Below are 15,453 nucleotides of genomic sequence, written 5' to 3'. Positions count from 1 at the left end.
TTATTTTTTTTTATTTTTATGTTTTTGTTTTATTAAAGATGTATTTTTTGTTTTTAAAAAATTAGTAATAGAAAATTATTTTTATAAAATTTTTAATTTATAATATTTTTTAGTTATTAAATATTATATTAGTGATAAAATATTAATTTAAAATTAAATTTAAATGGGTTGTAATAGGTATATAATCGTGTTAAACAGGTCAACCCGAAAATGACACGATTAATAAATGGGTCGTAACGGGTCAATTTCGAGTTAAACAGGTCAACCCGAAAATGACACGATTAATAATCGTGTTAAACGGGTTGACCCGAACCCATTTATAATAAACCCAAATCCATTTATTTAGTGTCGTTTTCGAGTCGTGTCGCCGTGTCATGATCCAAATTGCCAGGTCTATAGAACGCATAGATGAATTAGAGATACGTTTAATTTATATTTTAATTTATATTTATAGATTAGTAAATTTGAATTTAAAAATTTAATGATTTATATTGAATTTTATATTTAATAAATTGAAAAATATAAATTGAATTGTATTTTGTTCCAAAATTGAATCAACCCAATCCATATCACCATTACATGTAAGCATGTCCACTTAATATAGTCTTAAAGCCTTAACTGACTATTTATTTATTTTTTTCATATTAAAATTAAAATTTTATAAATTTTTAGCAAAAAAAGTCAATATATAAAATTAAGTCAAATATATCAAATTAATACTAATTGTAATTATCAAAATAATAATAATAAATCATCACCAATTGAAAAAATAGCAAAACTTTTATTGCAACTAGTAAAAGAACAAATGCAGCATATGTATGGTCCTACCCAATGGGGACACAAGAACTCATTTTAGTGACATAAGAGTTTAAGGTCATGAACCTGTTTGTGGGTGGTATGACCGCGCTTAAAAGACCTTCACTGAATCACCATCCGCATTAGAAAAAAATTAAATATATATATATATATATACACATAATATATCTGTATATATAATAAATTTTCTTTTATGTGTGCCCCACATGAATGTGATAGGAAGGTCCGGAAATGGCTGAAATTTATTTATTATTTCCTTTGGGAGGTTGGCTTCATTTGTTTATAGAAGTTAGAACGCAGAGATAAATTAGGGATACTGAAATGGGAAGACTTGTCGAGAAGAGGAAAACAGATATCAAACAACATTAAAGCGGACACGCGTCAATTTTCAGTAGAAGATGGGTATGACACGTCGTGTACAAGCACAACACGCAATTACCTTTGGATATTTTTGTTTTCCAAGTTTCCAAATTGGTTTGAGACCACTAGCTGTTCTCAACATTAATTAAGCAACTACTACGAAAATTCAATTCATGCATAGACTTATCAACACTGAATCATTAATACTTCGAGAGCCACACTTTTTATTTTTTTATTTTTTTATTTTTAATTCCTTTCTTTTGGGGTTTTGGCTTGGTTCGCATAAAGAAAGCATGGGCAGATTAAGAAAAGAAAACACGGAAAGAAAAATGCCATTTGCTATGCTAAAAAAGTTTTTAGTGAGATTTATATATTAAATTGTAATTAAAATAATTTATTTTTAAAATTATAACATAAAAATAATAAAATTAAATATTTAAATTAAAAATTATTCTATAAATTAATAATAGTCGTTGATAGTGATAAATAATAAAATTCAAATAGAAATCAAGAAAGTCTTATCGGAAGAGGAAAACAAATGCTAAGGGGACCATATATCAAATTTTCTTTTCCAAGATTCCAAATTGCTTTGGGACCAATAAGTGTCCTCAAACATAAATTGTGCAAGTACTACGAAAATTCGATTCATGCATTAGATTTTTCAACTATGGAATAGGAATAGAATAATTTCTTTAATTTTCTTGTTTGCTCTCTTAATTAAACTAGTATATATTGCTAATAAAATAAATAGGCCAAAGCAAACTAATCAAGGAGGAGTCGAAAAGCCAAGAAAGAAAAGAGAATGGGGGCGAGAAGGCTGGTGGTGGTGCTCGTTCACCTGATTGGATTTTCATGGCTGATCACTAAAAATGCACTACCATCATTTGCACTAACCATAGGTAAGCGTGGTTGTCAAACGGAATGTGGAAATGTAAGCATCCCATTTCCTTTTGGAATTGGATCCACAAATAATAAATGTTTTCTTGACGATTGGTTCGAAATAGTCTGCGACAACTCTACCTCCTCTCCCACAGCTTACCTCAAACGCACCAATCTCCAAGTCCTCAATATTTCTTTGAAAGACTACTCCTACTACAGCTCGTCACCTGGCGTTGTGAGTAATCAATTTAAATATTACTAGGGATGAAAGAAGCACCATTTCTTTACATAAATGTTGTCTCTTGCAATTATCATTATTTACTTTTTTTTTTTTTTTGTATTAAGTACCATTTCATTTTCGCCAGCTCTCTAGCAGAAAGAATGTATGTCATTATTATTATTATTTTTTTAAAAAAAATTTATATATATATATATATATAAGGTATATATAGTCTTAGATTTTTGCAAAGTGGTGACCGTGTTTTTAAATTTTTTGGAATTCCAAGAATTTTATATGACGAAGCATATATATAATAAAACTAATATTTATGCATATTAATTATGAAAAGAATTTTTAGTAATGGACTTTTGCAAACAGATTCAGGTCAAAAACCCAATAACTTTGTGGAATTGCACGGACAAAGAAACCCGTGAATCACTAAACTTGACAGGAAGCCCCTTTGTCTTCTCGGCTAGTGAGAACATGTTCACAGCGGTGAGTTGCGGTGCACGAGCCTTAATGTCTTCATCAAGCTTAGATGACGTTGAAATTTCGGCAGGCTGCAAGTCCAAGTGCTTACAAAACAAGCAAGGGTACATGAATTGCTGGAAAGGAGTGAATTGCTGCCAAACTACCATTCCTTCTTATGTGATCCAGACCTTCTCTACCACTTTTGAAACCGAGACACAGAAAACATGCATATATGCCTTCGTAGCAGACCAAGAATGGTTCATTTCCATGTTCAACCATACAAATACTTCTGCTGCCCTTCACAATATGGATTACGTTCCTGTAACTCTAGAATGGAAATTAAACAACTATTCAAAAAACCAAATTTTCGGAACAAATCTATCCGTTTTTAAACTTGAAGATTTGCTACGGAGCAAATCAATCCTTTGCCGCGGAGATTATTCCATTTCTTCAGAGAATCTGACAGCGGCACTTTCAGTGCAGGGTTGTTACTGCAACGACGGCTTTGAAGGAAATCAGTATCTTTTGGAGGGATGTCAAGGTAAAACCTTCGTCATCGATCCAAACTTCAACATTGATAGAGTTACTATATAAAATAAGGTTCATTTTCATAAGGAAAATCTCATTTAGACCCTTTACTTTTATTATAATTATAATTAGATTCTATAATTTTAAAAAATAATCATTTAGATTTCATTTAACAGTTTTTAATAATTAATTTTAACAGTTAAAATATAAAAAAAAATTACATAATTATTCAACATCAAATATTGATTTTTAACATTTTTTTTTGTCTTTAATAATAAGATTTAACTAGAAAAAACTAATAAATAGATTTATTCTGATAAATATAGAATACTAAAAAATAAAGTTAATAATTATTTTTATATAGCATAATATATAAATATAATGAGAATAAAACTAAAAAGGTTTAAATGAAATTTGCTCCTATATATATTTTTCTCAATAATTATAAAATAACTGTCATATAATCATTTATTATTTATGTAAGTTTGATCTCTCAAACAAAAAAAAGAAAAAAAATAGATAAAATCTAAAACGTAAATTAAACTGAACAAGGGTACATTAAAACACGCATCTGATGTTGGCTGTTACTTCCGTAAATGATATATTTTACGTGTCAGATATTAATGAATGTCAAATTTATCCCCATGCATGTGACGGAGGTGGAACTTGTGTGAACACTATTGGGTGGTATAAGTGCCGCAAGTCCAAGGTTAAAATTGTCCTTATAGGTATGTCTCCTTTACTTTTAAATTTAAAATAATGTTTTTTTTTTTTTTTGGCTACAAAAATTCAAGACATGTTTATATATACTCTAAGTAATCCAATGGGAACAATCCAACAGTAAATATTACTGTTTAATATATGATTTTTATTATTTGAAAGGAAAGTTTATTATTTTATTATTTTATTATAGAAAACTTCTATGACGAATAAAATATTGAGTACAAATGAAAATAAAATATATGTTTATTTAAATAAAATTTAATTTTCTATGAAAGCATGTTAAAACTTTTTTTTTTGGCTAGCAGATTTAATGTTCAAAAAGAGATTATAACAAAAAAAATAAAAAATAAAAAGCCCAATTAGAAAAATAAGACAAGAAATTAATTAGATAAATAAGACAATATTAATTGATAAATATCTCTCGCAGAGTTGAGTAAGCAATATATACGCATAGATGCATACGTCACTTTTGATGTGCTTTCTACTTTATAAATAAATAAGAAAAGTTATACAGTGAAGCTACTATTTTGTCGACAATAAAATTATCCTCCTCTAATGTCAGAATATATATTGCGAGAAGATGTCCAACACATGGAATTAGAAATTATTATTTTGTTCTCTCTTTTCTTGAGTTACAAATCAAAAATTGAATACAAGACCTGTAGCACAATTTCTCATGAAGGCTAAAGGAAGTAGGCCAAGAATTACTGGTTACTTTAACCGCATCACTTATTTTGCATGCTGATTAGTGCCATCTAAATGTGATTTTTTTTTTCCTTAAATTATTTTGATAATAGAAAAATTAGCTCGACGATTTAATGTCTACTTGAGTTTTGTATAGGTTTCGGCAGTGGTGTTGGAGCATTGTTTCTACTTATTGGCGCATGGTTTCTATACAAATTCATAAAGAAAAGAAAAGCCATTAAACGTAGAAAGCAGTTCTTCAAACGAAATGGTGGTCTATTGTTACAACAACAAATATCTTCAGAGGAAGTCAATTTTGAAGCAAAAACCAAGTTGTTCAGTTCAAAAGTGTTACAGAAAGCCACTGACAACTTCAACCTAGACCGAATTCTAGGTCAAGGAGGCCAAGGTACTGTTTACAAAGGAATGTTGGCAGATGGTAAAATTGTTGCTGTCAAGAAGTCTAAAGTAGTTGATGAAGATAAGCTCATTGAATTCATTAATGAGGTTATCATTCTTTCCCAAATTAACCATAGGAATGTGGTTAAACTACTTGGATGCTGTTTAGAGACCGAAGTTCCACTTCTTGTTTATGAATTCATACCCAATGGTACACTTTCCGAGTATATTCATGATCAAAATGAGGAATTTCTTTTTACATGGGAAATGCGCTTACGTATTGCAGCAGAAATTGCGGGAGCTCTTTCCTATTTACACTCCGCAGCTTCCTTTCCCATTTACCACCGAGACATCAAATCATCAAACATACTCTTAGATGAAAAGCTCAGAGCAAAAGTAGCAGATTTTGGAACTTCAAAATCAGTAGCCATTGACCAAACACATGTTACTACAATGGTACATGGTACATTTGGTTATTTGGACCCTGAGTATTTCCAAACAAGCCAATTTACGGATAAGAGTGATGTTTATAGCTTCGGTGTGGTGATTGTTGAGCTCTTGACAGGACAAAAACCGATTTGTTTAAAGAGGTTAGAAGAAGGACGAAGTCTTGCAACTTATTTCCTCATGTGCATGGAGGAGAATCGCTTATTTGACATAATTGATCCTCAAATCGTCGGGGGAAAAAAAGAAGAGATGTTGGAAGTTGCTAATCTTGCGAAAAGATGCCTGTATTTGAATGGAAGATACCGACCTACAATGAAAGAAGTGGCAATGGAGTTGGAGGCCATTCAGAAGTCAATCAAAACCGTTGCTCATCGAAAGAGTAATGAAGAAGTTGAATATGAGAGGACTGAAATAACAGAGCCTTGGGATGTTTCCACCACAATTGGGCCAAACTCGTCTACATCTATTGATGTTGCTTCATCGTTAGACGAATCGCCACTGTTGTCTAAATAAAAATTACTTTTTTATTCTTCTTCGTTGTTCATTTTCATTCTCCGTTTAGAAAATGGATTTTTATTATTGTGATTTTTACTAGACATATGTTTAACAAGTTGTTTTCGCTCGACTATATAATTCGTTTTTAGTGAATTTTTTAAGATACATCCATGTTTCAATTCAAAGAACCTGTATATTAGCACCATCTGACTTAGAGTTTATTAGCTTCTATAAATCAAAGTGTTACAAACATGAACAGGAAAAAATATTCCTTTATTATAAATAGTCAGAACGAATAAAATAATTGTAACACAATATTTAAATTCAGTGAAACAAAATTACAAATATTAAATATTAAGAACCTGGTAAAATTTGCAAAATCCACAGAAATTGATCTGAATTCAAGGCTTGTACTCTATAGTATTTTTAAAATAGATTCGCCTCACATGATATAAGTAATCCTGTAATAACTGTCTTTCAAAATACAACGATTCAATTAAAGTTTTGAAATTAAGCACCTTTAAAGCTCTCTGCTACGAACTTAATCTATGCCTTCCTCTATCATACTACAAACTTAGACCTCACTACAAGAAATTCACCTTTTACTGACAAAACATTATTGTTGGCAAAAACATAAAATTCATCGGTAAATTATTTACCCAAAAAAATAAATTCGTCGGCAACTTTGTCGCCTATGCTTGGTCTGCGATTGTATTTACCGACAAATTTTAAAATTTTCCTGCTAAAACTTTTGCCGACAAAAATTAAATTTTCTTGCCAAATACAATTTCCTTCAAATCAAAATTGTCAGGAAAAGATTTTGGCGACAAAATGTAGTATTTGGCAAACTATTTTTATATTGTTGAAATTCCAATTAGCAACAAAAATATTTTGTTGGCAATAATTGATTTGTCATCAAAAGTGGAATTCGTCGGCAAAGGTTATTTTAGCGATGAAAATGCTTGGCCGGCAATAAGGTTTTTGGGGGCAAATTAAAGGTTGGACGGAAAATATTCAACTTTTAGCGACAGCAATATTCCTTTTACCAACCACTCCCATGGCAGTTTCATTGTTCCCTAATTCTTATAGCATTTAAGTGGACAAACTATTCCAGGAGTACAACTTCATAAACTAACTAGTACTGTGAATGTTCCAGCCACCAGTCATACATGTTATATCAACTATATTTAGGTACCAAATGTAAAATAGTTTAACAAAATGAGATATTCCAAAATCCACTGATATATCCTAGGTTGTTGATAACTTGCACTAAGATAAGATACTTAAAGTAGAAAGAAAAGTTGCATCCATCTAGACATGATCTAGCACTCCATCACCATTAATATCAGCATGAAGGCCACCTTCTTGAAGATGAAGCTAGAGAGACTAACAAATTTTGTGTTATTTTTCAACTTGTTAAAGATGATATAACATAAATTTGTGAATTCATAGCTAACATAACCAGAAATAGTAATTAACAAAAGCGATTGTAACAGACATGGGAAGAGGTTGATTGCAATCAAGGAAGGAGCGAATTCATAAAAGGAGCAATTATATTGACGTGGCAAAGAGAGAGAGTCAGATAAACAGACATTAACTTGGTCATCTTTCTGTTGAAGTAGGGCATATTATTAACTATTATATAAAGTATCATTGCACATGGATAACCGCATATGGCATGCCATCATTTTGGGGTTTTCATTTACCTTACAAATAGTGCAACCGGTTGCTAAATGAACAGCTTCAATTCCTTCCTTTGATGAGCCACAACAACATTCGGAAGCCACCGAAGTTGAGTGTAGTTTGTCATTGTAGGAACATAATGAAATGGCTGCAGAACAAAAGAAAGCTTAAGAAAGATATTCATGATACAAATTCCTGAGAAGACAATCAATGCGCTGAAAGACATAGCTTAAATAAATGTCTCCAATAAGTATGGATTACAACTAATAATGCCACGACTGTATGCTTGACAAGTCTTACCTTTTTTGGTTTTGCAGAACCGGCATACTCTGCTGCTTTTCAAATGAAGCTCGAAATTTTCTTGGTGGAGTCCTTCCCTGGAGGGTGATTCTCCTGGGGCTTGTAAAAAGGCAAGCTTGTAGCCTTTCCAGGTGTTTTCTTCAAAGTTTTCCTTTTATGCCGCCTGAAGTGTGCCAGTTTTAACATGGTATCTTCACTCCTATCCTGAAAATATCATAAGAATGCCACAAAATATTCTTTCATCCTAAAAATACATAGAATAAACAAAAATGAAATGAATTCCAGGGAAGACATGATTTTATAAACATACCCAATGAGGTGACAACTCCCAGGATTGACTCTCTGAATTCCCTACATTCAAACTAAAATTTAACTAGTTTCAAAAAGCATATCTCAACCAAACATCTAATTCTAGATGAATTAAATTCCGATCCTAGCACAAAGAGAGTTTATTCAAGCTAGCTCCAAGTCAATAATTTGAAAATTTTGAACAGTAAAGGGAAAAAATGCAATTCAGAAAAGAAATAAAGAGTTGCACAAAATGAGTTAACAGCATTCCTCTCCTGGATGATGACTATTAGGAGCCTGAACATCAAGCTTGTAGCTATGTTGTGCAATCAATGCATCTGAAGAATGTCCTTCAATATTCTAAGTAACAGAATGACGAAAGTAGTAACTTAAATAGGAATTGTCACTTTTATGGCTATAGTGTTGGCTTTGGCAATACCAATCAATTATGTTAACGTGAAATTTCAAATAGTTCCAGTAATATTCTAACAACTTAGCATACGCATGAAAAAGAAATCCATGCTGTATGCATAGTTCTAAAAGGTAGAAGTAAAATGTAACACCCTGTCCCAAATCGCACCGGAATCCGTGCACGTTGACCGAGGTTGACCGTTGACCGAAGGGGTCAAAAGTTGACTTTTTGATCCAGTTGGAATTTCGAGTTGACCAGGGTACCGTGGCGAAGTGCACGATGCCCCGAGTTCGTAGACTGGTAGCATGTCGAAAACGGAGCTACGGTTTGAAAGTTATGAGCGAAACAAGTTGCGGTCTAAACTGTCCAAGGGGTGCTGGAGTTGACTTTTTGTTTATGGGGAAATGAGCTTTTACTCATGCATGGTTGTGAAGTGCTCATCGATACGAGTTCACAGACTAGCGGCACGCTTAAAATGGACATCCGGTTAAAAAGTTACGGACGTTTGAAGTTTACCGGATACCGTAATATTTTAATATTTTTGGGTCGGTGAACAGTGAACACCATGTGTCAGCTTCTGATTGGTCTATGTGACATGAATAGTGTCACACAGGGGTTTTTATTTGATAAAATTCTCGGGGAAGAGAGAGAAAGAGAGAGAAGAGAGAGAAAGAGAGAGAGAGTCCGCCGGCCGTCGGACTTTTTCAACTGTTCCGGTCGAGTTACTGTACAAAAACTGGCCAGCAAGGTTGCCCTCCCCATTTCCGGCAAAACCTCCAAATTTCACGGTGAACGGCCGCCGGACGCGCCCGGATCGGACCTCCGAAAATCGGCGGCGAGTTTTTCCCCTCCACCGCCGGCCACCGCAAATCGACCCACTTCCGGCCATTTTCCGACCACACGCGCCGTACACCATTGATCCTCTCCTCAAGTCCGGCCGACCCACCAAAAATCACGGCCATCGGACCACCGACGCGCCGGGATCGGAGCGTTTTCCGGCGAGGGGCCGAAAATCTTCAAACGGTGATTTCTCCACCGTCCGGCGTCCGTTTTGCTCACCTCCGGTCCCGTTGGGTTGCTCTCCTCATGATCTAGAAGTCTGCAAAATTTCACGACCAACGGCCACCGCACGCGCCGCCGCCGGCGACGGTTGCCGGTGACCGCGGCGGCTCGCCCGAAAGTACTGTTCCGGCGAGTACCCGAATTTCTAGCCGGCTCCAGTCCGCTGTGTTCGACCTCCTGAACCCGAATCCGGCTTCCGTTTCTGCCAATTCGTGACGGTTTGGGAGAATTGCGGAGCCGAAACTCGGAAAGCTTTCCGGCGAGATTCCGACCCCGTCGGGTCCGATCACCGGAAAGTAAGACCGAATCCGTGATCCTCATCACGCGAGCTTCGATTCGGTATATAACTCGTAACCCTTTAGATATCGTTTGGTGTTCGCTCCCCGGGTATCCATTTGGGAATTATCCGAATAAAATATTAATATTTTTGGTTGGTACTCTGTGGTTGTTTAGGTGCGCGTACGAGTGGTGGAGTTGATCCCGAGGAGGATCTTTGTTGATTTGCGTGCTCAAGGTGAGTGACCCACCTTCAAAAATTATTTTGGGAAATTAATTATGTTTAATTGGTATTTAAATTGGTATTTAAATTATGCTCATGTGGTGTGATTTAATTATGGTTTTATTGTGGTGTAATTTATTTATTATGCATGAGCATAGTATGTTTCGGTAGTATTTGTACATGGTTTTCAGTATTAATTTTTCGGGCATAATTGGGTTAAATATTTTACGAAAATATTTGGTTATATTTTATAAATTATGCCCGTGGTATTTTTATGGTTGCATCTCGTACTTCGAGAAAGTTGTGGTTTGTTGGTTATCAATGTTTCGTACCGGGTTATTAAATAAAAATGTGTGGGATGGTGTTTTGTGAAAATTTGGTATACTTCCCACGGTAATTTTGGAAAAACGGTACGGTTGGTTAATACTGTTTATTTTTGGACGCACTCATACAGTATTGGTGTTCTGGTGTATCGTGTATGGACACGTGGTAGTGCGCGGTTATTATGTGGTTTAGCGCACGGTTATTACTTCACCCGTGAGTTGCCATTGGACCGTGGGCAGGAAAGGTTATTGTTGCGCATAGCCGCCCCCCTCTTTGGCCGGGTTGATGGTTTTAGCAGCGGTACTGTCGGGACGCCGAAGTGACCGTTGCAGGTTTCTCTCTTTAACCCCCCCGCCAGTCGGTGCTCGGGACGCTGGTTATCGGAGGGCATCACCGGTATATGGTGTGGTGCGTCGGTGTAAATTGCAAATAATGGTTTAAACCCCAAAGGTGTTCAAAATTATTTACTATAATTTATTATATTTTTATTATATATTTGGGGTATGTATTTATTTAATTATTGTTTACCAAATGGTTTAATCCCTTGGTTTTCGGGAGGTATGTACATCAGGTTTTGTGAAAGGGTTTTAAAAAGGGAACATTTCAAACGGAGCGATTGGTGAGAGTTTTGAGGGAAATTATTATTTTCCAACAGTTATTATTATTTATTTATTAATTGTTGGTATTTGTTCTATTCCTTAATTTCTATTACTATTATTTTTATTATCACAAAAGGTGTTCATTAGTTCGGGTTACTCATGGAGATGATTAGCATCTCACACTCTTAAATTCCGTTCCCTTAGGTGCAAGTGGTGGTAGACGTTCTTCCGGAGCGAACCAAGTTTTCCACTGCTGTTGTGTTTCGAGAAGTACTTCTGTACTCTTTCATTTCAGTGTATTATTTCTTTCAGCCTTGTTGTATTCTGTTGTTTAGCACTTCTTAAAGCTCTGTATACTATTGGGATACTTATGTTTTATTTATGCACTGGACTGTTGTTGTTTTTGAGAAGTGCTGGAATTTGTGGAACAATTTGTAGTTTGCGGGAGGAATAAGGGGATGAATTTTAGAAGTGTGTTTTCAGTGCAGGTAGTTTGTGGTAAGTAAATCCCTTAGGGGAGGCTCTGCCGGATTTTCCGTTGGAGGGTTCAGTAGGGTTTTCCTGGGATCAGGGCTTGTCTAGGGTTCCGGAGGAGGAATTCTGGACGGGTCCTGACATAAAAGGTCAAAATATCACATTATTGTAAATTAATAATGTTTATTACATCCTGGTAGTAAATCAATTTAATCTAAAGCAATTACAAGGTCAGAAAGACCACACATAATAGAGTTTCAATATTGGATGTTTCAAGAAAATGCTTCAGTCTACTAGCCCTTGAATTTTACATCCTTCCAGAGAACACAATTTAGTGGTCATCACTCAGAAATGCAAAAATGATTGGGAAGAGAAAATATTATGATATCATTTTACATTTAGTATGCAGCTTTGAGTGCCAATATCAAAAGTACATAAAACTCAACCAAACTACACATGAACAAAAGAACATTTGGGGTCAGCATCAAATTGCTTTCCAAGAAACCATTTTTTCCTCTCATTATATCTAGAAGTACATTAGTGCAATGGTATGATAGATCACCTCATTCCTTCCACTCCACCTAATAGCACCAGAGCCACCAGCAAAAGCATAAAATTTAAAATGGCTTAGATCTGCAGCACCTGAGTTTTCAGTAGCTATAGAAGATTGGGAAACCAAAAAAAAAAAAAAAAAAAGGAGAGAGAGAGAGAGAGAGAGTTAAACAATAGTAAATAAAGAGTACCATACCACTTTAGAAGATTGGCAAAAAGAAAAAATTGAAAGAGAGAAGAAGAAGAAGAAGAAAAGAAAAGAGCATTCCGTGTACAGATACTGGTGTTGAAAGGTTTGCATTTCAATAAATATAGCTGCATAGTATTTATATCACACAATCTTCTACGAAAATAGCTGTAAAGATCATCTATAACAGTGAAACCATTAAAAGGTTTATCATGCATAAGCAAAAAGAAGACAATACCTTTTCAGTAGCACTTCGTCCATGCTGCACAATGAAATATATTATCATAACATTCATCAATATCTTTTGTTTCTTGCTCTCCAAGACTCGAATTATTCGGTCTAAATATGTTTATGTACAACCTCCGTAGGTCTCCAATAGGCATTAAGATAATTACATATTTATGTAATTGTAAACAGAATTTAGAATGACAGATTCAAGACCTAAAATAGGTTAAGCTTTGGCTCAAGTTGGGTTTCATGCATATATTAAGGCCTATTCTGGTATGGACTCGTCGATCTTCTTTTAGTATAATAAAAGTTTATAATGTCTTCTTCTAATTACAAAACAAGAGCTAGATGTATGTCCATATTAATATTTTAATCTTAAAATATGCATATTTTTAGAATATCTAGCATCACAGTCAAGAATAAGAGAAAAAAACCAGTGGCTTCATCATAAAAGTATCTGTGCTATGTTACTTGCAGGAAAAATAAAAAATAAAAAATTAATCCACTACATACATTAAAACAGAGTACATAGAAGGGGGAAAAATATCAATCCTATGGTAGTGTAGGAACCGAAGAGGGTCTGAAATGGAAATTTTTTTTAAAAAATAAATGGAATGGAGTACAATAGAATGAAATGAAGGGTGGAACATTTGTTTAATTAGATTTTGAAATTAACATATGAATCAACAACATATCGAATTATTTTGACCAAAATGCCCTATCTATGATATAATTAAAGTAATTAATTTTTTTATTTTAAAAAAATAATTTAAAATTTCCAAGAAAAGCATAATCTGGGTTAGATGTTGATGGTGTAATTGAGGAGACACAACGTCCTCTGGTCTCTGCATTGTCATGTGAAAGGTGGAAGCTTCCATACCTTACTTTTAGTCATTAACGAAAATTTGCAATTAAGTTAACATTTTTGTCCTTTTTTTTTTTTTTTTAAATTTTAGAATCATCATCATCATCATTATTATTGTTGTGTACAATTTCCATTCCCTTCTAACATTTGCGTTGAAAATTAACTCAGACCCAGTGTTTCTTTTTATGGGTTCCAAAACTAGTATAAAAAACTAAGAGACCGACATGGCATAGAGGAAAAATTTAACGGTGGAAAAGGTTATGCATATTCTGCAACTGAACCAGGAGGGGGAAATGGCGACGGAGTTACAGAAAGAGGAATTGAACCCACCTGAAACCCGAAAATTGGGAGGCGCCGCAGCTGACCATGGTCGTTCAAACCGAAAACCGGAAGCTTATTTCTATAGCAATATCCCCAAAAAAAAAAAAAACAAAACAAAACAGCACCAACCTGCAAAGATTGGGGACCAGAACGGCAACAACCAGAACGACTTTAAACGGCAACCAGCAGATCGATCGGCGACTAGCACCTGCAGAAGAAGAAAAAAAAAAAGAAAAAAAAAAGAAAGAGAATTTCGAAGAGAAATTCAAAGTGAAATTCAAAGAAGAAAATGGGTTTGCTTCAACCTTTGGAGATGCAGTGACCAACTGATTTGATTCAACTGGTTTTGAAGGAAGAAAGTAGGTTTGCGGTGGAAAATGATTTTGACAGAAGAAGAAGAAAAAAAAAAAAAAAAAAAAAAGAGAAAGGAAAAGGAGATGCAACGGAGAAGGAGAGAAAGATAATGGGTCAAATAGCCTCATTAATTGTATTTTGATTTATTTTTCCACGTTAGAACTGCCGGGACTGTAAGGCGGGATGGGTACGAGAGCGAATTTTTTTTTCGGTTGCGACGAATTTGTTAAATAACAAATTCTCGCCAAAATATCCAATTTTTTACCGACAAATTTTATCAATTTGTTGGTAACAGCAGTTTTTCCGAAGAAAATATATTTCGTTGGCAAAATATCCAAACAATTAAAAAATATATAATATATATCAGTTTTTTATAAATACATCAAAACGAATAAAAAAGCAATACCTTTGTCAAATAAATAAAATATAAATTTCATCGACAAATATTTACTAGTATTTTTAAAAAATGAAATACATATAATGCAATAAATATATGTGCTCTCTACCATTAGAATGTAATATAGAATATAATTAAACTGTAAATTTAATTGTAAGCTAAGATTAAAAAAAAGTAATTTAGCTATATATATATATATATATATATTGGTTCAATTTAATTTATATCTTACAAATTTTGAAATAATATTATTATTAATGATAACAATAATAATACTATATACATAGTTTTATATAATTATAATATTAATTGTTAAGCATCACATTTAATTTTTTTAACATAAAAAACTTACATATACATGACATAAAAAACCCAAACTAAAAATACAAAAAAGAAATATAAGAATTTTTTTTTCCAAAAACTACATTTTTCCCAAATGTTTATTCCATTACCCATAGAAAAATAAAGTATTTAAAATATAATAAATTATTTGTAAGTTGAGATATAAACTAACTTATATGTATGCTCTTCAATTTAATTTATACTACGACTACTAATAATAATACATATGTGTAGATATATAGTTTTATATAATTATAATACTAGCTAATAAGTACTGCATTTAATTTGTTTTTAACATAAAAAATTTAAACATATGTCACAAAAATCCTATGTAGAATATGGAAAAAATTAAATATATGATAATTTTTCCCAAAAATACATTTTTTGAAATAAAATATTCACAACTTTTACCAACAAAATTGTTAAATTTCATTGCCAACAGTCACATTTGCAGAGGAAGTTTTTAAATTTACAGCAAAAAGTTTGTTCCATCACAAAAAAAAGTAAGGTACATAGAAGGTAACAAATAAATGAAAGGTAAGAT

The 15,453-nt window shown here is 33.4% G+C and overlaps 1 protein-coding gene and 1 long non-coding RNA gene across 4 annotated transcripts; one reads left to right on the top strand and one right to left on the bottom strand.

The window, feature by feature from the left end:
- Positions 1 to 1,732: 1,732 nt before the first annotated feature.
- LOC125418311 (wall-associated receptor kinase-like 3) lies at positions 1,733 to 6,125 on the top strand. Its single transcript, XM_060816105.1, has 4 exons — positions 1,733 to 2,290; positions 2,654 to 3,287; positions 3,892 to 4,002; positions 4,839 to 6,125. The coding sequence occupies exons 1-4, from the start codon at positions 1,979 to 1,981 to the stop codon at positions 6,038 to 6,040; spliced, it is 2,259 nt and encodes a 752-aa protein (XP_060672088.1). The 5' UTR covers positions 1,733 to 1,978; the 3' UTR covers positions 6,041 to 6,125.
- A 986-nt stretch (positions 6,126 to 7,111) lies between these two features.
- Positions 7,112 to 14,433, bottom strand: LOC132803390 (uncharacterized). 3 transcript variants are annotated; one of them, XR_009638597.1, is made up of 5 exons: positions 12,226 to 14,433; positions 8,316 to 8,367; positions 8,006 to 8,209; positions 7,729 to 7,853; positions 7,112 to 7,399 (listed from the first exon to the last, which is right to left on the bottom strand). It is a non-coding gene; the product is annotated as an uncharacterized LOC132803390 (long non-coding RNA). The 3 variants fall into 3 exon arrangements; XR_009638596.1 differs by lacking the exon at positions 7,112 to 7,399 and having other exon boundaries at positions 7,441 to 7,853; positions 12,226 to 14,432; XR_009638598.1 differs by lacking the exon at positions 7,112 to 7,399 and having other exon boundaries at positions 7,441 to 7,853; positions 8,316 to 8,356; positions 12,226 to 14,432.
- Between the last annotated feature and the right edge of the window lie 1,020 nt (positions 14,434 to 15,453).

Source organism: Ziziphus jujuba, chromosome 4, assembly GCF_031755915.1.
Source record: "Ziziphus jujuba cultivar Dongzao chromosome 4, ASM3175591v1".
Classification (NCBI taxonomy): Eukaryota; Viridiplantae; Streptophyta; class Magnoliopsida; order Rosales; family Rhamnaceae; genus Ziziphus; species Ziziphus jujuba.
The sequence above is the reverse complement of the archived record's forward strand: the minus strand, read 5'-3'. Positions and strand labels throughout refer to the sequence as shown.